We start from the raw sequence: 19,899 nt of genomic DNA on the forward strand, positions 1-19,899 counted from the left end.
CTCATCCCTACCCAGTACTCGAACCACCGGGCTCGACTCATCGATGGAGTCAGTGTGGCGGAGGCTCTGCGACACCGAAGAAGGATTGGGCCGTTCCTGAGAAGAGATGCTACTAGGTATAGCAGATGTAGGAATATACCGGTCAACGGGCGGGCTTGATGCCAATGGGTTCCTTGCACCAATCCTTTCTGAAAAGGAGTGACTCCCTCCGGTGCCCGACCTTTTCCTCTTCCTTGATGACGTCGACGAAGATCGTGTTCCTGCAAAATAGGATGGCGGTTCAGGCCGTGATGCCAGTGGGGACGAGGTTCCTAGTTTAACGACGTTTGGACTGGATGACTGGTCGGAAGTCTGAAACTGCTCAAGACTAGAGGTATGGCCCAAGCGGATCACATTCGGGCTCGAAGAGCTGTTCTCGGCAGAGTCTGTGCTAGGGTTCTCCTCGAAAGGCTCCAGGCCAGGGCTCGTCAAGTCTTTGAAGGCTGGAGGTCTTGGACTCGACGAGACACCTAGTACTCTATAATTGGGGCTTGAGGTAGCCGCAGTCTTCTCAGCCAGTGAGGTGAAGGAGGTTCGGGACGACAATCTTCTCGCTTTACGACTCCCAGCAGGCAGAGAAGGCAATAATGCCAAATCATCTGAAGAGATTTTCCTCAGTGACTCCCATGTGTATGCACCAGACAGACTCTCACTAGAGCTGAGACTTCGCAATCGAGAAGAGCTGGCGGTAGCAGGTCGGAGTGGAGGCGATGTCGCTGTTGAAGGACAGGAAACCTCTCCAGCCTGAGCTTCATAAAGATCACGTAGTGCCTTGACGGATCGTTTCAGCTTCACTGTGGGCTGCGCCACTCCTCGCAGACTTCTATGAGCATCGTTGCTTCTTCCTGCTTCGCCCTGAAATGGAAATGCTAGAGCATCACCAATCGAACCTGGACGGGTCCTCTTCTTCTTGATCGAGCTTGGAAGGAGGACGTGGGCCGGTTTCGTAGGGAACGGTGTGGTGTTGTAGACGCTGGATATCTCCGGGTCTGACAGAGCATCTTTGGACAAGCGCGAGGAGATTTCGTTGGCTTGAGATGGTGTCCTTTCTTGCAGGGGAGTTCTTTTGGGTGCGGTCCGCTTCGGTGATCTCTGCTTCACCGACGAAGGGGACGAGAACATTGCTATCTCATCGTAAATGGCGGCTCATTCCCGGACAGTTCACGACTTATGAGGGATTCGTCGGGATGTTTCGTACGCTGCGGTGGTCGAGCAAGCGTGTGTTGGTAGAGGAAAGAGCGACTGAGGGTGAGGCTGTGCAGAATCAACAAAGCTCGAAGCTCGCAGGTGTCAAAAAGTCATCCGAGAGCATCGTGGCATGAAGCGACTGGGATGACGACGGGGCCGAGGTGCATATGCACGCTGCAGGGCGAGTTAAATTTGTCTGATGCGCGGATGAGTGACGGGAGGCGTCGGATTTGACAGCTGGTGCTGGAGATTGCCTTTGGTGTGTGCCGGAATGCTCAATATTTTGGTTCCTCCCAAAGTATGTGTATGTTGTATGTGCGGCCAACACTTGTCTGGGGGGAGAGTCGCTGCGCTGTCTCCAGACAATGCTGTTGTTCTCAGACATCTGCTCTATCTTGGAGGCCCGGGCCTCGACATCATCAGGAGAGAACAATGCTGGCCTTGGGCTTAGGCCCCTAACCCTTAGCCCGGCACATCGATAGCGCTGGACTGGCGAATGGGTACTGGTATTGCGCCGGCTCCAGTAAATTTGCCAGAGGCGCAGTTTCCATCTCCGTGTGTCAAGGAGTAGGAGTCGCGTTGCGTCTTGAATCGCGTGGGAAATGTTGGGGACAAAATTCGCCTATTGGTGGGTGAGCATCGCGAAAGAAACGCGTCAATTTGGCTGCGACCAGGGGGGTGGCTTTCCGATGAGAGCAGCGGAGCAAGATCTCCTGGTTGTCTCCAGCTTGGTAGATTACGACGTGGCGGTGGGTTTACTACCGTAGTAGTAGTGATGGTTGGTCTGTGGGTTGGGAAATTCCAATATGCAAGATTGAACTGCAGCACGTATGCCAGATGGTTGCCCGGAAGAAAGGGCGGTCAGGTCACGCTGCACTGTGCTGCCTGCGCTGTGAGAGAAGGGATCCCTACCTTAGGTACCCGACACACTCGATTTGTAGGCGGCGCAGGCATGTAACCGCCTAACGCACTCCTCAAACAGCGCACAATCTCGTCGTCGTCTCGACTTGGACTCTCCCTCCAGTCGCCTACCAACAACTAACAACTCCCCCTTTCTCAGCATCCTTCCCGCTGCCAGACTGCGGCCGTATCTCTAAAGCTAAATTGTTCTGTGTCCGGGGGCTGCCTCATATGCGGGCTTTCACCACTTGCCGCTCTTCACAATGGCTCCTATCGATGTATTGTCCAAACTGAGGGCTGCGTATTTCGGGCGTCAAGGTATGTTGTCCGGAGCCATTGATATTGGCCCACGATCTCTCCATGCCCTGGCACCTGAAACTAGTCTTTCGACCTCCCTTGGCCCTCCGCTGACCTACTGGACACTGGACAATTTCTCTCCTTTCTCTGCCCCAAATCTTCTCGTGGATCCTGTCTACTCCGTACTCCGTGCTCTAACCTCTATCGATAAGCTGCTGATCTAGAATGACCACAGACAAAGAGGAACCTATCATCTCGACTGCGACCGCGACCATTCTCTCGGTAGGTTGATACGTCTTCATCCCGATTCCCTCCCCTGTATTCTGACTGTTCTGTAACCAGGTCGCCTTCACGTTGGTCTATGTGGTTCCTTTCTACTTGTCCGCATCAACGCGACCGTCGCCCAGGCTGAACCGGGATGCACCGTCTGTAATCCGCGCTCGCGTCCGCACCGTAACGGTGGCCTGCATTCTGGCCTCCTCGGCAACACTCTATTTACTTGTTGTGACGGCAAGATTGACGGTCATTGACGCACTCCACCTTCTGGGCTGGTGGCCTATTCAACTGATCGACGTGGCCAAGTGCTGTGCACTGACCCTCCTCCTCTACACTGGGCCTCTGTTCGAAAAGATCTTTATCGAGGGGGAAGTGGATGATTTTCGTCGAGGGCGCAAGATCTTTGAATCCCTGAGTAGCTGGCAAGGCTATCGAAACTACGTGGCTGGCCCTATTACCGAAGAAATCATCTTTCGCTCCGTGTTGGTCCCCTTGCACATGCTTGCAAAGGTGTCACCGGCCAGGATCGTCTTTTTGACGCCGTTGTATTTCGGAATCGCTCATGCTCATCACTTCTATGAATTTACATTGACTCATCCTCACACGCCACTGGCCCCAGCTCTCCTGCGTACAGTCTTCCAATTCGGCTATACCACACTTTTTGGCTGGTTTGCGGATTTCATTTACCTGCGCTCTGGCTCACTCTACGCCTGTATTATCATTCACGCTTTTTGCAATTGGGTCGGACTTCCTCGGTTCTGGGGTCGTGTGAAACGGACAGAATATTACCCTCTCTCGCCTGTGGCAATCCGAGGGAAAGACGACACGGATGCAGTTCAACCAGGTGGGAAGGAAAGGCGACTGGGTCTCCAGTGGACGGTTACCTACTATGTGTTGTTATTGGCTGGCGCCTACGCCTTCTATGCTGGGTTGTGGCCGTTGACAGACTCCTCACTGGCTTTCGTCCAATTCGGAGGGGCGGAGAAGTCGAAGAAGTCATGGGTAAAGCTATAGACGGGGATGAGCCTCAGGAATAGCATCTTCCGGTATCCGCATCCGTACTATGAAAACATTGTTTTATCAGGGGGTTGGAGCAAGGCCAGCCGTTTGCCGTAGGTCGCAAGGCCAGCCGTTTGCCGTAGGTCGCAAGGCTTATGTCCGAGCCAATGGAGGTAATGCCGAGCTCAGAAAATACATAGACGGATATATCTCCAAACCACTGCATCATCGACACTTGCCTTTTGTCTCTCCGCGCATTCGCATTCTCTCCCCCACCCAGCAGAGTCAGGAGTCCCAAATTACATGCGATATCCCTCACCGATCCCATGCCTCACTTGAGGCCATCTATACCTCTGTTAGCTGCCCAACCCGGTAGATCTAGCACTCGAGCCGTTGCCCGCGCCATCCTCGACTCTCGCACGCCTCCATTTCCCGTCACACCGACATGTCCAGGCCCAACATGTGCCTGTTCAACCATGCCAGCAGGTCTGGATATCGAGCGCACATATAACCTAAATGGCACGATGTCACCGTATGCCCAGCATCTCATCATCTCCACCGGTCGGTCGGACTGGACCAGCAGGATCGAAGATGAAAGAGACACTGCTGTGTGGGGACGGTTCACTGCAGAAATAAAGGCAGTACTGGGGCGTGGAGGAGAATTTCATGACGTACGTAACGCTCATACCCTCAGGCCTGCTCTAGACACATGAGAAAGAAGATGAAGCCGGAACCTAGCAAAGAACCCCAAAGCTATAACTGGACTGCTAGACACGACACGGGACGGCTGACTTACACCAGCGCTGATATCTAGCCATTCAACAACATCATCATCAGCACATCGTCATTTAAGCCGTGGCAATTGGCTAAGCGCGACGTCCTCATGCAGAGACAGACCGGTAAAGATCAGGTTGTCAGCGTGCAAGCACAAAGCGAAGTGGACGCGCTTCTGTTCCCCGCCTTCCTACATGTGCGAGGGCTCAACCTCGATGCAGACCCTGACCTCTTGAGGAAATTTGTCCGGTCTTCTCTGCTGCCTGAACCCGATCGGTTGCATCCAATCTACAGTGACCTGTCGGACTCGGAGCGACGAGCTAAGACTCGCGACGTGGGCGCCGGGCGATTTCTCGTGCGGCCGTCGGTCGAAGCGCCCACGATCCTCATCTGCAGCCATGGACAGCGTGATAGCAGATGCGGGATTCTTGGGCCATTACTCCACGCCGAGTTTGCACGGTACATGGACCAGCGGCAGGTCGACGAGCGAGGCGTGCGACTTGTCCCGCGCACCGGCGAGTTTATACGGCGAGATGATGCTCCCCGAGGATCTTCCATCGAAGCGTCTACGGGTGCGGGTTCGGGTACGAGTGCGGACGAAGACGATGGTGTGTCCTCGCAATTGTCACGGTCTCCGTCCTCATCTTCGCCCGACCCGACCAAACATATCGATAAAAGAATCAACGTCAACGTCGGCATGCTCTCCCACGTCGGCGGCCACAAATGGGCCGGCAATGTGATTCTATACATTCCGCCGACCTTCGCCTCCCATCGACCTTCTTCTGCTTCCTCGTCGTCCTCATCGCGCGCCCGATCCTCGCTTTCGAATCTCTACCCGCGCCCACACCCCTTGGCCGGCATGGGGATCTGGTACGGCCGCGTCGAACCACGCCATGTCGAGGGGATTGTCGAACAGACTCTGATGCAGGGAAAAGTCATCCGGGAGTTGTTCCGCGGCGGCGTATCGACGACCGGGGAGATCTTGAGGCTGTAACAACAGACCGTTGTGCTTACAGCTGACACTCCGTTCTTGGTGGAAGGCTTACAGTACGCTCGGAAACGTTCAAGCAGTATTTCCCACCTACTACCTACTGGACGCGTGGGCAGGTTATCTGAATGAAAGCCTGCCATGGCTGAAAGCATGTACATGACAGCGCGCTCCTGGCGGACCTGGAGAGATTCGGATACCACGTTGAACGTTGAACGTCGAGCGTCATATGCCACCCCACCCTACCAGAAGGGTGGTGATCTGTATTTCAAACTAGGGTTGAAAAGTTCCTTGTTCCTTGTTCTCTATCACAGGGCTCAGGGGCCTGGGGCCCACCCTGACTACGGAATATATAGATAAATCGTGGAGATCTGTAGATGAGGCTGGGGAATGCTTCTCAATATATCTCAACACTGTACACTATACACTGTACTCTGTACTAGTAGTCCATGCAACCACCTACTATCCATCCGTACAGACTCTACAATCGACTATGTTGGACGTGCTCAACAAAGCTAGGGCTCGCATGCCGGTCCCGACAGGACACTCTCGTGTAATTACATTCTTTTCTTCGTGAAATCGTGAAATCGTGCATCGTGCATCATAGCTAGATCAAGTCTAAAGAATGCATCACCGACCATGACCATGACCCTAACCCCTTCGCCTCAGCTCCTGAACAGCGACCAAATCGAACTCATCATCAAGCTCGTCGCTGTCCCATTCATCCTCCTGATCCTGGATTGCAAGTTGGAGGAACCGCTCGAGGCCCATGGCTCGCACAGGTCCGGGCTGCTGGCCTCCGCCGCGCGCCCCCGGGTGGTTGCCTTGGCCCGGCGCAGCTAAGGGTAGGATGGGAGCAGCTCCGTCGGGCTGTGGAGGAGGACGCTGATCAAATTGCCCATCGCCTGCACGGAGAGCGTTGTTAGGTGCTTGGTGCCGAGCCCGAGCCCGAGCCTGATCATGCCCATGGGCCTGGGCATGGCCTCCTCTCACCGCGCGTGCGGGCTCGTTAATCATATTTCGCTGGCGGTTTCCTTGCTGGCCCCCGCCTCCTCTTCGTCTCGCTCGGGGTGGGTTTGGCACAGCCTGGGGTGCAGGTGCAGCGGCTCTGGGCTGTTCCGGAAGCTCTATCCACTGGGGAATCTGAGCACCAGGACGCGCAAAGTTCACGATCTCGATACGCATGTTTCTGTTCCGTCGCTGGCCCGGGGCTGGCTCTTCGTCATCGGAAGATCCCTCGTCCGCAAAGGGGCGATGGCCTCGAAACGCATTGAAATTCTCGGGTGGAAGGTCATCGTCATCTGAGTCGGCATCCGAATCGACCTCTGCCTCCCAGTCAGGGAGTTCCAAGTTATTGTGGGCCCCCTGGGGATCAACTCCTTCGCCATCACCTGCTTCGAGGACCCAAAGCCGCATGTAGCATGGGCTCTTTTCGTCGTTGAAATGTCGGTATGGATTGTCGGGCATCAGGTATGACGAACAGAGATAGCAGAAATGAGTCTTGCACTTGAAGCAGATCATGTGGTTACAACCCATGGCCTTCTGGCAGGGGGCGTTGCAAGTGGGACACCCTGTAGAGTACTTCTGCATGTAAGCCAGCGAAGCGGCTTCTTCCTCGTTGAGTTCCTGTTGACGTCGCGGGCTGCACCGGGCAAGTTCGCCGTGCCAGCCTTTGCGGCAGACGCAGCAGAACGCAAAGTCGCAGTCCTCACAGACGGCGAGACGCTCGGACATGGGAAGAAATTCCAGGTCGGCCTTCTTTGTCTTCTTGTCGGGAGGAACCTGGGGTGCGTCTCCATCCAACTCGGACTCCGAACTCTCGTCAACCATGTCGCCCATGAGATCAACAGGTTTGGGATGCTTCTTGGACCGTGCTGCCCCTTGACACCATTGCCGAGGGCAGTAGATGGTATTCTTGTCCGCCTCGAGTCGCTTCTTCCGTTTGAGGCGCACGTATCTTTGCACCAACTCTTGTTCGATGGGAATCTGCAGTAGTTCACTCGGATTGAGTGTCCGATCTTGTTTCCGTCTCCTCAGCAGCCGCCCATCTGCCCCGATTCTCCGGGAATCAGCGTCGCCGCAAGTCGGCGACAAGCATTTGACATTATCGACATCACCTTCTGTGATGCAGCTCTTGTAAAAGTCCTGTAAGCAAGCCACACAAAACACATGCCCGCACTGCAAGAGTCTGTGGCAGTTGCTACCCTTCTTTGGCTCCAAACAGATTCCGCAATCGAAAGTCTCTTTCTCGAATATCTCTTGCTTCGTCTTCAGGTCAAAATCGAGCAATGCCAGTTTCAGGTCGCTGGGAACTTGCACGTCGGCCTCTCTTGCCAGCCCGAAGGCTTGTTCTGCCTCTTGTTGAACATGATCAATATATGTGTAGACCACCTGGTCGTGCCCAAGCTCTTCCCACAGCCTAGCACAGTCCTCCCTTAACCTATTGAGCACGGAACTTGACAGCCAGGGAGGGGTGACAGATATTGAGATTACTGGAGGTTTGACGGCAGGGTAACCTTCGGGTAGGGTAATCCGGAGGGCGACAGGCGGGAGATGGGAGAGTTCGTGGGCATCGAGCAGAGCCGGCTGCTGCACTTGCACTTGTGAATCGATATTCACATTAACCCCATTCTGTTCGGTGGAAGATGGTGGCTTGGGTAGTGCGGGTGGCACCCCGTCCGTCGCAGGCGCGAAAAGAATGCGTAGAGGTATAACCGGGGTCACCGAGAGTTCAAGGGTTGCAGTATATGGGTCTTGAGCATCGACAATAAGTTCTGGGTAGATGGCCGCGATGGAAGCGAGCTCGATCGTCCTCTCATCGTCTTCCGCAGCAGGGTCATCCATCTTGCATTCTGTACGACGAGTACGGTGGTGGCAAGTCGCTTGGATATGATTAGGTGCAATAGAAACCGAGTGGATGTTACACCAAAAACAAGGGCAAGGCCACTGGGAGTTGACGACGAACACAAGGATCAAAATTATGGCTTTCGGGGATTCAAGAGTCCAGAAGTAAATAATGTCCTGTGTATCCTTGTACCGGCGGCGAATGTTGGAGTCGGCGAGTCAGAAAAAAAAGGATGGAGTCATCATTTATCATTATCAGCAGGGGTCTTGCCCGCGCCACCACTACCACTGCATTTGTCCTTCATCTAATTAAGCCTGACCCAGCAATTCACATTCACTGCCGTGCTGTTCTCGTGAGGCTTGATCATGGACCAGTTCGATGATCCTGCTGTCGCCTCCTTCTCGCTCACCCACGTTCGCTACGTATGTCAGTATCTAGCATGCTTTGTGCCGTTCGACCTCCGACTGATGCGTCGTAGAATCCCAACGACCCCTTATCATACCTCTCCGCATGGCTTGCTTTGGTCCCACAAGGTCTCTGTATCGTCTATGTGACCTTGATATGGGCTTCGCGGGAAGTCGAAGTGTCTCTTATGTTTGCGGGTCAAATGGCGTGTGAAGCTCTCAATTTCGGGCTCAAACGGTTGATCCGCGAAGAAAGACCGCGACGTATGCCGCTTGGATTCCGCTTTCGAGAAACATGGATGCTAACCATCTCAGAAATGTACGGGAAGGGCTATGGCATGCCGTCTTCACATTCGCAATTCGCCGCATTCTTTGCTGTCTCAGTCAGTTTGTTCTTGCTCTTCCGGCACGTGCCTACACCCTCGACCAGTTATTCGCCCTCGACATTGTCCGAACGACTCCTCCTCTCATTCCTCGCGTGTGTGGGTGCTGGAGCGGTGGCGGCCAGTCGGGTCTACCTGAACTACCACACGCCCAGGCAAGTCTGTGTGGGCGCGGCTGCCGGGGTCATCTTTGCCATCGTGTGGTTTCTGTTCACGACTTATTTGCGTCGATATGGCTGGGTAGACTGGGCCCTGGATACGTCCTTGTCGCGCCACCTCCGGTTTAGGGATTTGATCACCACGGAAGATCTTCAAGATGCTGGTTGGGGGAGATGGGAGTCACGGCGAAAAGCGAGGCGGGGGATCAAGGCGAATGACACGGCCACGGGCAAGAAGGGCAGATGAGGTGTGCATTACTACTGCGCAGATCTGAGTCTAAGGAGCCTGAGGGAATATCATGTCGCTACAGTGCTGGATCATAGTCACCTACTACATAAGGTATCTACCTATAGTACTGATATGCCTGGCGCCACCTACACTACTGCACTACTGCACAACTGCACTACTGCACTACGACCATTATGCTCCTCTGTATCTGTACTGTAAGGTATGACAGCACCAACGGCAGGTGCTCTAATTAGCAAGACCTTACCTAGGTGCTTACTAAGACTTGTAAGGACGTCGAAGTGCGTTGACGCGCTCACGAGACGCGTCGTATATACATCATACGGAGTACTTTGTACAATACGCGTCATATATAGTCTAACGAGTCTTCGGATCTCGTTATAACAAGTACCATTGATATGGGAGCACCTGATTGACTAACTAAGGCCATGCTCGGTAATGCTCCATATGCGCTGATTAGGCGCATTTGAGGGCGTGAAAGCGCAGATTGCAAACCTCTCTCGGTCCGATCCATAACAATCCAATTCGTTTCTGGCGATGAATGGATGGTCGATCGGCCTTTCCAAGTCATCAGGTAGAGCGATTTGCAGAGACATTCATTCTGAATCCACCACGCCCGAAATGACCTAGGAAACAGAGATAGCTCCGTCATTTTGGATGTACTATCCCTTTTGCCTGGCGGCAATTGTGTCCAAAAGAACCTCCCTTGGCTTATCGGCAGCTTGTGCTACGGGCTGTAGTTCTAAGGAACATACTGGAACCCACGCAAGCCATCAATGGGTCCGATCTTTCCCTCTCTGAGCAATCTGTTTTTGCGCTTGAAGTGGAAGGTCATCAAGGCCAGCACACCAATGTACAGGAACTGGAAACCAAGTGTCGCCCTGGCGAGTGAGTCAGTCAGTCAAAGTCTTGACAAGCATGTGATGTGATGTTGCACATACCACATTCCTGGGATGTATTTGGGAGCATCCTGAGACCTGAAAATGGTACTTCCCGTGATCCCCCCTGCTGCGCCAATCGTGATCATGGCCGCTGTGATGACACCTTTCTTGCTCGGATGGCTGGTGTTGTTCTCGGCATAGCTGAGGTTCGATATACTGCCAGTCATTAGAAACACCATGACAAACGCTCGAGCCTGCAGATGGTACTTACACATTCGATTGTGCTCCATATGTCGCAAGGAAAAGCCTGTCGTGTCGTGGTCAGTGGAACGGTTTTTGTGCACAAGAGGCCGGGTTCACAAACCCAAAAAGTCGAACACCCGGCGGGGGTGCATAGAGTACTATGAGCAATCCGACAATGCTGGATACAGTTATCAGAATGAGCCTTTTTCACTTTCATTTTCATTTTCATTTTGTTCCCTGGAGACACTAGGCCAAGACTTACGTGTTCAATGCCTGAAATAGGTGAATTCTGTTGCACCAGTCAGTCAGTTGTTGAAAACATTCAGTTCGACGGAGAGAGCTTACGGCCACCGTGTGCGGTACCTGTCAGATATGAAGGCCATTATGATCGACACGATGATACAGAAGACCTGCGCACCCGGTTAGCTGATCTCTTTTTCTTGGGCCGGTGGCCAGGACAGAAGAAGCTCGGGACTAAGGCACTGACCCAAGGTGGACTAGTCAGCAATAGCGTGGTTGACTGATCGTATCCCAGCGCACCACTGAGGATGACGGGCGTAAAATATGAAACGGAGTAGACGCTTGATGCACTGATGTAGTACATCAAACAACTTCAAGCACAGTCAGGGTAAACGTTCCCGAGGTCTCTCGAGGGTGGGAGGTTGCTTACAAGGCCCCAACCTTCCAATCTAGCAACATGCGGAATGCCTGCTTTACATTCACGTGCTCGTACTCCTCGCCCCCTGCTTCCAGGGCGACGCGTTTCAGAGCAATATGGCGCTGTCTATCAGACAACCATCGTGAGTGTTCGGGAACTTGATCGTCCATGTTAGTCCACAAGCAATTCACCGCACTTTGCATCTGGGTCCACTTACATTCCCCGAGAGTGAAAAATGCTATGAAGCCAGCAAGGACGGTGGCCAATCCCTCAACAATGTAGATCCATCTCCAGCCTTGGCTGTAAACTCCGGAGCCGACGCTGATCTTGGAGAGTGCGTACGCGAACTGTAGGAGATTAGTGATGATGTTGGAGACTTGGAGACTTTGAATCCAGGGATTCCGGAATCCAACATACGATCCCGCCAAAAGCATTCGTTACCAGCGAACTCATGTAAAATATGGTGATGCGGCGCGCCATCTCGAATTTCGTATACCAGGCCGAGAGTAAGAAGATAGCGCCGGGTAGCACTAGAGATAGATTGGTTGATTTCAGACCAAGCACACAGCAGCAGCAGCCTGGGAGAGGGAAAGGTAGAGCTTACGTCCGGCTTCGAAGGCGCCCAAGAGGAGCCTCAGAACGGCCATGACCACCCAGCTATGGATGAATCCCATGCCGATGATGACCGCTCCCCAACCGATAATGAGCCCAGTCAACCAATACCTCGCGCCGAAACGGCGAATGAGGAGATTGGATGGAAGCTCGAAAATCGCATAGGTCACAAAGAACAGGAGAAGAGAGATTGAATATCGCGCCCCTGGGGTCTTGAGTCAGTTTTCATCCTGTAGTGGAATCTGCTCTGGTGGATGGTGCTTACCAACTTCCATGTCGAGATCAGTCTTCATACCGGCAACATAGGCAGCGGATATGTTGACCCGGTCGAGGAGCGAGAGACCCATGATCACGCAAAGCATGGGTAGGAGATGCCAATCAATCTGTTTTCTGTGTGGCAGACAAATGTTAATTCAATGGGCCTGGGCCACTGCTTTGAAGCTTGTTGGACTCACTCACACCAGTGATCGCTCCTCGGCGGGAGTCCAGTCCTTGCCGTCAGTTTCCAGATCAGCGGCCGACTTTTGTTCATGTTTGTCGCGTTCAGCCTCCTCGACCTGCGAGATCTCAGCGTCGTCCTTGTCCATGGTGGTTGTTTTGTTGTCGACGGGGACCTCGGTCATGAAATCGATGGCTGGCAGTGTTTTAACTACCACAGCCAGTGCAGGGTCAAATCACAGGTCCTCTGCACGATTCTCAACTTGAAGTGATTGAGAGGATTTTTTTAGACGAGAACAATGCCCGGAGCAGGGGACATGTTTATCTGAAAGATTTGCGGGGTGAAATCATGCACACTGCTACTAGTCAACCCCGGATGACCGGGGAATGAAGGGGAAAGTATTCTTGTGCCTTGCTTGGCCTAATTGAATTGAATCAGACATCTCGCCAGCTACTGTGAGTTCCTTTCACAGATTGCTCCGAAGCGTATACCAAGAGTACTCCGTACATCAATTCGGCCGCAAAGAGACCCACTTGGCTCTCGGCTCAAATTGTACTGGACTGCATTGGAACGACATGCGAGGCTGCAGATTCCAAGGTCTTCGGCTCGGCACAAATGAGATGCATGTGGGTTTTGGCGAAGATAGGAGAGACCGTCGAGCCACGTGAAGCTAACTCCACCTCCACCAGTGCCCTTTGGGATAATGATGTTTATAGCGGACAGCCTGTCGCCGTCGACACACAGACGGACTGTCGCGGGGATGGATGCGACCAGGAGGGTCAGCTGGATAGGTTGTGCATGTGCATCCCTTTACGGAATCTTTCCAGCACACTGTTTCCGGACATACAACTGTGCCCGAACGGAACAACCGGTCGAATACACTCTGAAGGTTCCATTTTCTCGAGGACCGAGTACTGTACCATGCCTGATGCATGTATGTTGTTTGCCTGGAACCAAGGATCGCCGTGTTTCCTTGAGGTGGAATGTTATATTGTATGACTGCCTGAACTGACCATAGTTTGCATAAAAGCTCGACTAGAAACATCTGACAGCTGGGCTTACAGTCCAGACGGCTTTCCATTCGACTCTGCCTGTCTTGCATAGTCTACTCCCTTCCAAGACGATCCTGACATAGCGTTGCTTATTCCTTTCCTGGTCCAAGTATCCCGGCCTCACCAACAACCAAACTGTCTGTTCCAACACTCCCACTTTCTTCCAGTTCTTAAGCCATGGCCACATGCATGGTGGTGGGTCCTTCCTTGGACGGCCGGCCGGCGTCTGATCCGGCGACTTGTTTATCTTCGTCCTCCAGATTGGCATCCGCCAGATGTGCAGCAACGGATTTTCCAAAGAGCGCATCGATCTCTTCCAAGGGCAATCCGTTGGCCTGTGAAGCATTCATGTTAGGATATGTGGGTTGATATGGGGAAAGGCGAACAAAACAGGGGTTGGAGGGACTATCATACCTCGGGCAGGAAGAAATAGATGTGAATAGTATGCGCAATGCCAAGGCAGATGAAGACCAGATAGTATTTCCATCCGATGGTCGCTGTGGCGGTGGGAGCCAGCTCCAGCCAAAGCACATCCATGAGGAAGATGGCCGAGATAGAGTACGATGTGGCCTCGCTGCGGAGGTGCGAGGGAAAGATTTCCGTCACGGCAGTAAATTGATTCACATCAATCAGTGCCCCATACCTACCACCACGCAAAACCATTTGTCAGTACTAAGAATGAACTGGCCCACGCCAAACTAATCCAGGTCTCCGGGACCAGGCTGGACTTACGCAATCACATAGAGATAAAGGAAGGCGACTGCGGCAGCAGCAATCCCCTTGGACTCGTCGGTGCTATATTTGGCGATGAGACCAGTCGCAACGGCGAACATGGACATGTTGAGGATGAAACCCCACACTAAAATACACAGACAGATGGTCAGCCTGTGGCATGTTTTTACCATTTCCCATTTTCCTCGAGATGGCACATGGATAGGTAGGTCATCAGGGGTGGCTGGAGGTGGGAGGATGGATTCAACTGACATAAGCCTCTCCGGCGGCCGATCTTGTCGCTACAATAAGCCCCGGCAAAGTTTGCTATGGCCGCGAGGGTATTGTAGATGGCGCTGAGCATCAACGCCATCTGGTTGTCGAGTCCGAGAGACCGGTACAGCAGGACGGTATAGTTGTTGATGACCAGTGTTCCGTTGTTCTGGCCGCCTGCCATGATCAGGAAGGCTAGGATAAATCTTTTCCGGTACGTTTTGGCGGTGAACAGTTGCCATTTGCCGTCTTGTGCCAGGACCGCCGCATCGGCCGCTTGCTGACGCTGGATCAGGGCTAGTTCTCGTCGAGCGAAGTGGTCATCCGGGTCATGGGGATCGTGATGGAGCTTGCGAAGGATGGCGTATGCTTGCTCGCCACGGTCTCGCTGGACGAGCCATCGAGGGCTTTCAGGGACTGAATATTTCGAGAAAGTCAGCTAGTGAACTGGACTGTACTGTTTCCGCAACGCCACGGGGTACACCCATCCAGATTTCGCCGCCGGCCACTTACTGAAGAATGTCCCGGTCATCAGGACCAGGCCGAGAAGCCCGAGCACGGCATTGGGGAATCTCCAGGAGAAGGTCGTGCTCGGAGCGTGATAGCAGCCAAATCTGAATGAAGCCGGCCTGGTCAGTTTCCAAGCCCAACTCTCATAGTGCCGTACACAGTAGGCCTTCCAGTGGCGCGCACCACGTCTACTCACCCAATCCATCCCGCCAACAAGTAGCCAGTATTGATAAAACTTCCATGGGCGCCGGTCATCATACCACGAGAGCGTGGCGGCGAGACCTCTGCGTAGTAGGTTGGCATGGCAGCAAGGGTGTTTCCTGCTGCGAGACCAGTGATGACGCGTGCGACGAGGTACTGAGTTAAGCAGGTCAGCGTCGCGAAGGAAGCATGGGAAAATAAGCATAAGAGGGAGAAGAATCACGAGAATCAATCATCATGACGATGATGCCAAACATACCATTGGAACATTGACCGATCCTGCCTGAATCGCCGCACCCACGATCCCCAGCACGGCCGCGAAGCGGAAGCCATTCAGGCGCCCGAATCTATCGGCAGTCCAGCCAGAGATCAGAGTGCCAAAGAAGCCACCGGCAAAGAAAACTCCATTGATGGCGCCGATGATGGTGTTCGTATGCGAGTAGCCGGGGTCAGTCGGGTCTGCAACGAGCGACAAGGACGCGTAGAAGGTGGGTTGGCCCAAGGTGGTGGTGACGACGGCCAAGGCAAACCCTGAAAACAGGGAGCCTGTCGCAGCGAACAAGATGGTCTATAGCCAGTGATAACAAGAACAATAAGCAAGGTCATGTCTGAAGTGGAAATCAAGCTCGATGAGGAATGCCCTTACGAGGGTATTGTATCTTGTATATGTCTCCATTGCGGAGCCGACAGACCTGTCGAGGCACGTGGAATAGGTATTGAAAGGTGACTTTCAAGCAGTGGGCATCAATACTGGGGAGCTCCAGTTTGGACTTGGAAGATAGATGCAAGGCAGCCATTCAGTCAACATCTGTGGCTCTTGCTAATTATATATCGTTCCCTTCTGTCTTCTGTCGTTCCCCGTACCCCTTACCCCGTACAGACAGTAGGCTGTTCGCCATGAAGATATGGGGCCCCGACACGGAGATGGATACCGAATCCTCAGGGATGAAGGGGCGAAGAGGGGAAACATGGATGGTCCATCTAGGGTCCAGAGCATGGTGTGTCTGACAACTATCTAACTTCTGCGTGGCGGCCTTCTTGACTTGTGTTGGGATTCTGGGCCGTTCGAGCCTTGTTGTTTTTCTCCCGACACTGCAGCCGAGAGAGTACCTATACTGTACTGTCCCTGGTCCCGGAGTTGGATGGACTTAGGGGCTGCGCACCAAGATATGACCCCACCACTCCCGTTCCTATTGGCTATGTCATGAACCGACGATTTCAGCCGAGCCGAGATGGGAAAGTAGCCAGTGTGACCTGTGACCAGCATCCCGCCAAGTGTCAGTCCGGCAGGGCGGGTCGTAGTCACAGACCGGGGAAGGTGACCAGAGCGGGGGAGGCAGCTCGTCAGTCCTTCTCGTGCGAGTGATGGTTGGTTGACGATAAGGTCAGTGTAAATAAGTAGAGAGCAAGGCGAGAGCCCAGTAGAAAGACACGACCATCCATAAGTGATTCGGAAACCTCCGAGTCTGTGTTATATCGCCAAACAACCTTGTGCTTCTAATCTCGTCTCCGATTCATCACTGACTACTGACAAAATGGTCGACTTTGATTCCCTGCCGGATTTTGACTCGTTACCGCCGGTAGAGGGGATGCCCCAAGGATGTGCATGGGGGCTTTTCGACCGCGATGGGCAAAAGGATTACCTGGGATGCTTGAACTTGCTGACGCTGCGGGTCAAGAAGGAGGCTCTCACGGAGGCTCGCGAGGGAGTCTCGATTTCTCTCAATTGGCCCCTCAATGCCATCAAGACGCCGGGCTTTGGGCGACGAGCTACGGAACATACAGTGATTGACGCCCTAGAAGGTCCATTCAAGACTCACGGATTTGATGACGAAGTGGCCTTCAACACCCAAGGGTCGAGCCAGTGGGACAGCTTGGCCCATTGGGGCCATCAGTCGACAGGATTATACTATAACGGATCGAAACCAACCAAAGCGAACTTGGTGCAGGACACGACTGATGAAGCCGACAAGAGCCTCCCGACTCTAAACCACTGGCACGAACATGGTTGTATGGTCGGACGAGGTGTGCTCTTGGATTATAAGGCTTACGCTCACGCTCGGGGAATCGTCTACGACTGCTTCGACTCGCACGCCATCACAGTGGCCGATTTGGAGGCCGTGGCCGCGTATCAACAGACCACCTTCAAGTATGGGGATATCCTCATCGTCCGGACTGGCTTCACCGACGAACTGGGCGCCGCTACCGCAGAGGAGCAGGTCAAAATGCTGGGAACCCACAAGACCGTGGGCGTGGCAGGCAACATCGACACGGCCCGGTGGCTCTGGAATCATCACTTTTCGGCCGTGGCCGGTGATACTATTGCTTTTGAAGTTTTCCCTGCTATGGTCGAGGAAGCTGGAGGTATTCGCCAAGGGAGCATGTCAGAAATGGGTATGTGGTGCTTTCTCCAATCACTCTTTCCTCCCCTTTCCAAGTCCTGCTTTGGCCACCCGGACTCTTCACTGCCCTGTATTTCCTTGTGAATTTGGAACCACTCTAGAGAAAAAGAACATGTCTGACTTTGTCTGGCGTCTACCCGCGCACATGCAGTCTTGCACAAGTATCTCCTGACCTTCTTTGGGATGTATATCGGCGAACTCTGGGATCTCAAAGCGCTGGGTGAGTACTGCGCAAAGACGAAACGCTACGAATTTCTCCTCTCCTCGGTCCCGCTTAACATGCCTGGGTTGGTGGGCTCGCCTCCCAACGCCGTTGCAATCTTCTGAGTCCAGAATGCCAACGTTCCCGAGTGTAGATGTTAAGTCATGTAGATAGATGCCTTGCCGGTCACTGCCTTGCTGGCTCAGTAATTTACGTTTGGGGCTTGTATGAGATTAACTGTGCCTGTACTTTGTGACTTTTCAATATCGATTCTTTGTGTGGCATAACGGGATATCCACGGACTCCTGATAAATAATGGAATGGTCTGGCTTCGGCCATCTCGAAGCGTGGTTGCTACTGTAGAACCCCACGGGGCCAAAGTCTTGATGGATTGCTTGACGGTGGAGTCTGCGCACTCCGCAAACAGGGCCGGGCCAGCATTTACAGTGGAGAAAGAAGAAGGCCTCTCGGCTCAATCGTTGGACCCCCTTTCGGATCAATCTAGATTGTGTACAGCCCAGCTCCTGCCTACGAGGTCTTAACGCGGGGAGTGGTTTGACACGTGCAAAGTCGTGGTGTGGTACATCTATTGGTCATTGACATAGCCATGGCCCTTTCATGGTCATTCTAGACGGTCGAAAATCCCATCCTTCTCTACACTGCCAGTCCTTGAGGGTGTCACAATTCTGACCACTAGATCGTGGCGAGTATATGAGATTGCCAGCCTGAGCCAGCAGAAAACCATGGCCGAGATCAAGTTCGACGAGTCAATCTTTGCGGGCCTGAAGGGGAAGATCGTGGTCATTACAGGTATCTCGACTCCTTTCCCCAACTCCTGTTCAACGCTAGACTTGGGAGCACGCTCGACTGACTTACAACTCGCCATCTTAAAGGTGGCAGTAGCGGCATTGGGCTCGCGGCCGCCAAGTTCTTCTCTCAGCAGGGCGCGTATGTGGTTTCAGCGGATCTCAATCCGCCGCCTGAAGAGATTGCCAACGTCACTTTCCGCAAGGTCGATCTCACCAAGTGGGATGAGCAGTACGACCTATTCGAATGGGTCGTCAAGACCTACAGCCGACTTGACATTGCCTTTCTGAACGCCGGGGTCGGCGAGATCGAGAGCGTCTTCGTCGACGAAGTCGATGGTCAAGGCCGGCTCAAAGAGCCCAAATACTCGGTTCTCGCGGTGAATCTGATTGCGCCCATCAGTGGATTCAAGATTGCGGTTCATTTTATGAAGAAGCAAGCAGAGGGTGGAAGTGTAGTCATTACCGGGAGCGGAAAGAGTAAGTGTTTTACCTCTACCCCCTTTCCAGCAGCCAACGGAAAGCTGTTATAGCCAACGGAAAACTCTCACAGACAGCGTTCAGGTACTGAGGTAGCTAACTGTTCCCTTTTTTAGGCTTTAATGGAGTGGGAGGCACACCTATGTATGCGGTGGCGAAACACGGCGTAAGTCCAAGACCCTGGGAATGGGAACCGTTCCAATCTACTCTGCTCGATAGATGAACAGTGTTCGTCTCCTAACACAACATATAACATCTAGCTCCTCGGCTTGATTCGAACCTTGCGAAACGACATTCCAACAAAGTACAAGATCCGTCTCAACCTCGTCTGCCCGTTCTGGACGGACACGGGCATCATCCCGCCGGAGGAACGCGAAAAGATCGTCTCGGCCAAAACTTGCATGCAACCCGCCGATGTCCCCGCCAAGGCGGCGGCGTTTGTGTCGCTCAACCCGGAATACCAGGGCAGGGTCGTGTATGCGGCGTGCGGGAAGTACTTTGACGTTGAGTCGGGCTTCCAACTCACGCGCCCAGTCTGGCTCGGCGCGAAGAACCACCTTGACCGGCTGTCCTGGGAGGAGGATCCTGCAGCATTGGCTTTCAAAACCAAGTTTGAGTAGAGAAGGCAATTTAGGGGGTATTGGTCAGACCAAGTTTAAGTAGAGACGACTCTGTAGGAGGTATTGGGCTAATCAGGCTAGCTTAGCTCACACAGCTGTTGAGACTCTTTCTTTGCTAGTTTGGATGCTACAGTACCTCACTTTTATATTTCCAAGCTGGAACAAGCCCAGTCAAGTATGTGTCGTGACGTGCAAAGCAGAATAGGGCGTGGGCTCAAATTTCGAAGCGGGCTCGATAAAAAACACCGGACAAAGGCTCTCATCATACTTAGACACTTGAGGATAAAATAAAGCCGATGCTAAACGAAGGA

The 19,899-nt window shown here is 53.2% G+C and overlaps 8 protein-coding genes across 8 annotated transcripts; 5 read left to right on the top strand and 3 right to left on the bottom strand.

Moving 5' to 3' along the window:
* Nucleotides 1-2,649: 2,649 nt before the first annotated feature.
* On the top strand, nucleotides 2,650-3,714 carry A1O3_00095 (prenyl protein peptidase; the record flags this gene model as incomplete). The annotated part of the gene is made up of 2 exons (XM_007730247.1): nucleotides 2,650-2,706; nucleotides 2,767-3,714. The coding sequence occupies 2 exons, from the start codon at nucleotides 2,650-2,652 to the stop codon at nucleotides 3,712-3,714; spliced, it is 1,005 nt and encodes a 334-aa protein (XP_007728437.1).
* Nucleotides 3,715-4,175: 461 nt separating this feature from the next.
* On the top strand, nucleotides 4,176-5,467 carry A1O3_00096 (uncharacterized protein; the record flags this gene model as incomplete). Its single annotated transcript, XM_007730248.1, has 2 exons — nucleotides 4,176-4,370; nucleotides 4,514-5,467. The coding sequence occupies 2 exons, from the start codon at nucleotides 4,176-4,178 to the stop codon at nucleotides 5,465-5,467; spliced, it is 1,149 nt and encodes a 382-aa protein (XP_007728438.1).
* A 645-nt stretch (nucleotides 5,468-6,112) lies between these two features.
* Nucleotides 6,113-8,305, bottom strand: A1O3_00097 (uncharacterized protein; the record flags this gene model as incomplete). The annotated part of the gene is made up of 1 exon (XM_007730249.1): nucleotides 6,113-8,305. The coding sequence occupies one exon, from the start codon at nucleotides 8,303-8,305 to the stop codon at nucleotides 6,113-6,115; it is 2,193 nt and encodes a 730-aa protein (XP_007728439.1).
* Nucleotides 8,306-8,671: 366 nt separating this feature from the next.
* A1O3_00098 (dolichyldiphosphatase) lies at nucleotides 8,672-9,498 on the top strand (the record flags this gene model as incomplete). Its single annotated transcript, XM_007730250.1, has 3 exons — nucleotides 8,672-8,728; nucleotides 8,785-8,974; nucleotides 9,026-9,498. The coding sequence occupies 3 exons, from the start codon at nucleotides 8,672-8,674 to the stop codon at nucleotides 9,496-9,498; spliced, it is 720 nt and encodes a 239-aa protein (XP_007728440.1).
* Nucleotides 9,499-10,240: 742 nt separating this feature from the next.
* A1O3_00099 (uncharacterized protein) lies at nucleotides 10,241-12,479 on the bottom strand (the record flags this gene model as incomplete). Its single annotated transcript, XM_007730251.1, has 12 exons — nucleotides 10,241-10,379; nucleotides 10,440-10,595; nucleotides 10,651-10,686; nucleotides 10,744-10,824; nucleotides 10,968-11,032; nucleotides 11,110-11,233; nucleotides 11,293-11,437; nucleotides 11,498-11,627; nucleotides 11,698-11,810; nucleotides 11,885-12,104; nucleotides 12,162-12,282; nucleotides 12,352-12,479. 12 exons carry the CDS (start codon nucleotides 12,477-12,479, stop codon nucleotides 10,241-10,243), a joined length of 1,458 nt encoding a protein of 485 aa, XP_007728441.1.
* A 1,074-nt stretch (nucleotides 12,480-13,553) lies between these two features.
* On the bottom strand, nucleotides 13,554-15,754 carry A1O3_00100 (uncharacterized protein; the record flags this gene model as incomplete). Its single annotated transcript, XM_007730252.1, has 8 exons — nucleotides 13,554-13,718; nucleotides 13,798-14,026; nucleotides 14,116-14,242; nucleotides 14,368-14,784; nucleotides 14,881-14,981; nucleotides 15,074-15,234; nucleotides 15,338-15,646; nucleotides 15,725-15,754. The coding sequence occupies 8 exons, from the start codon at nucleotides 15,752-15,754 to the stop codon at nucleotides 13,554-13,556; spliced, it is 1,539 nt and encodes a 512-aa protein (XP_007728442.1).
* An 859-nt stretch (nucleotides 15,755-16,613) lies between these two features.
* Nucleotides 16,614-17,807, top strand: A1O3_00101 (uncharacterized protein; the record flags this gene model as incomplete). Its single annotated transcript, XM_007730253.1, has 2 exons — nucleotides 16,614-17,472; nucleotides 17,632-17,807. 2 exons carry the CDS (start codon nucleotides 16,614-16,616, stop codon nucleotides 17,805-17,807), a joined length of 1,035 nt encoding a protein of 344 aa, XP_007728443.1.
* Nucleotides 17,808-18,425: 618 nt separating this feature from the next.
* Nucleotides 18,426-19,588, top strand: A1O3_00102 (uncharacterized protein; the record flags this gene model as incomplete). Its single annotated transcript, XM_007730254.1, has 4 exons — nucleotides 18,426-18,492; nucleotides 18,576-18,968; nucleotides 19,085-19,134; nucleotides 19,229-19,588. 4 exons carry the CDS (start codon nucleotides 18,426-18,428, stop codon nucleotides 19,586-19,588), a joined length of 870 nt encoding a protein of 289 aa, XP_007728444.1.
* Between the last annotated feature and the right edge of the window lie 311 nt (nucleotides 19,589-19,899).

The sequence above is a fragment of the Capronia epimyces genome (genome assembly GCF_000585565.1).
Source record: "Capronia epimyces CBS 606.96 chromosome Unknown aczIQ-supercont1.1, whole genome shotgun sequence".
NCBI lineage: Eukaryota > Fungi > Ascomycota > Eurotiomycetes > Chaetothyriales > Herpotrichiellaceae > Capronia > Capronia epimyces.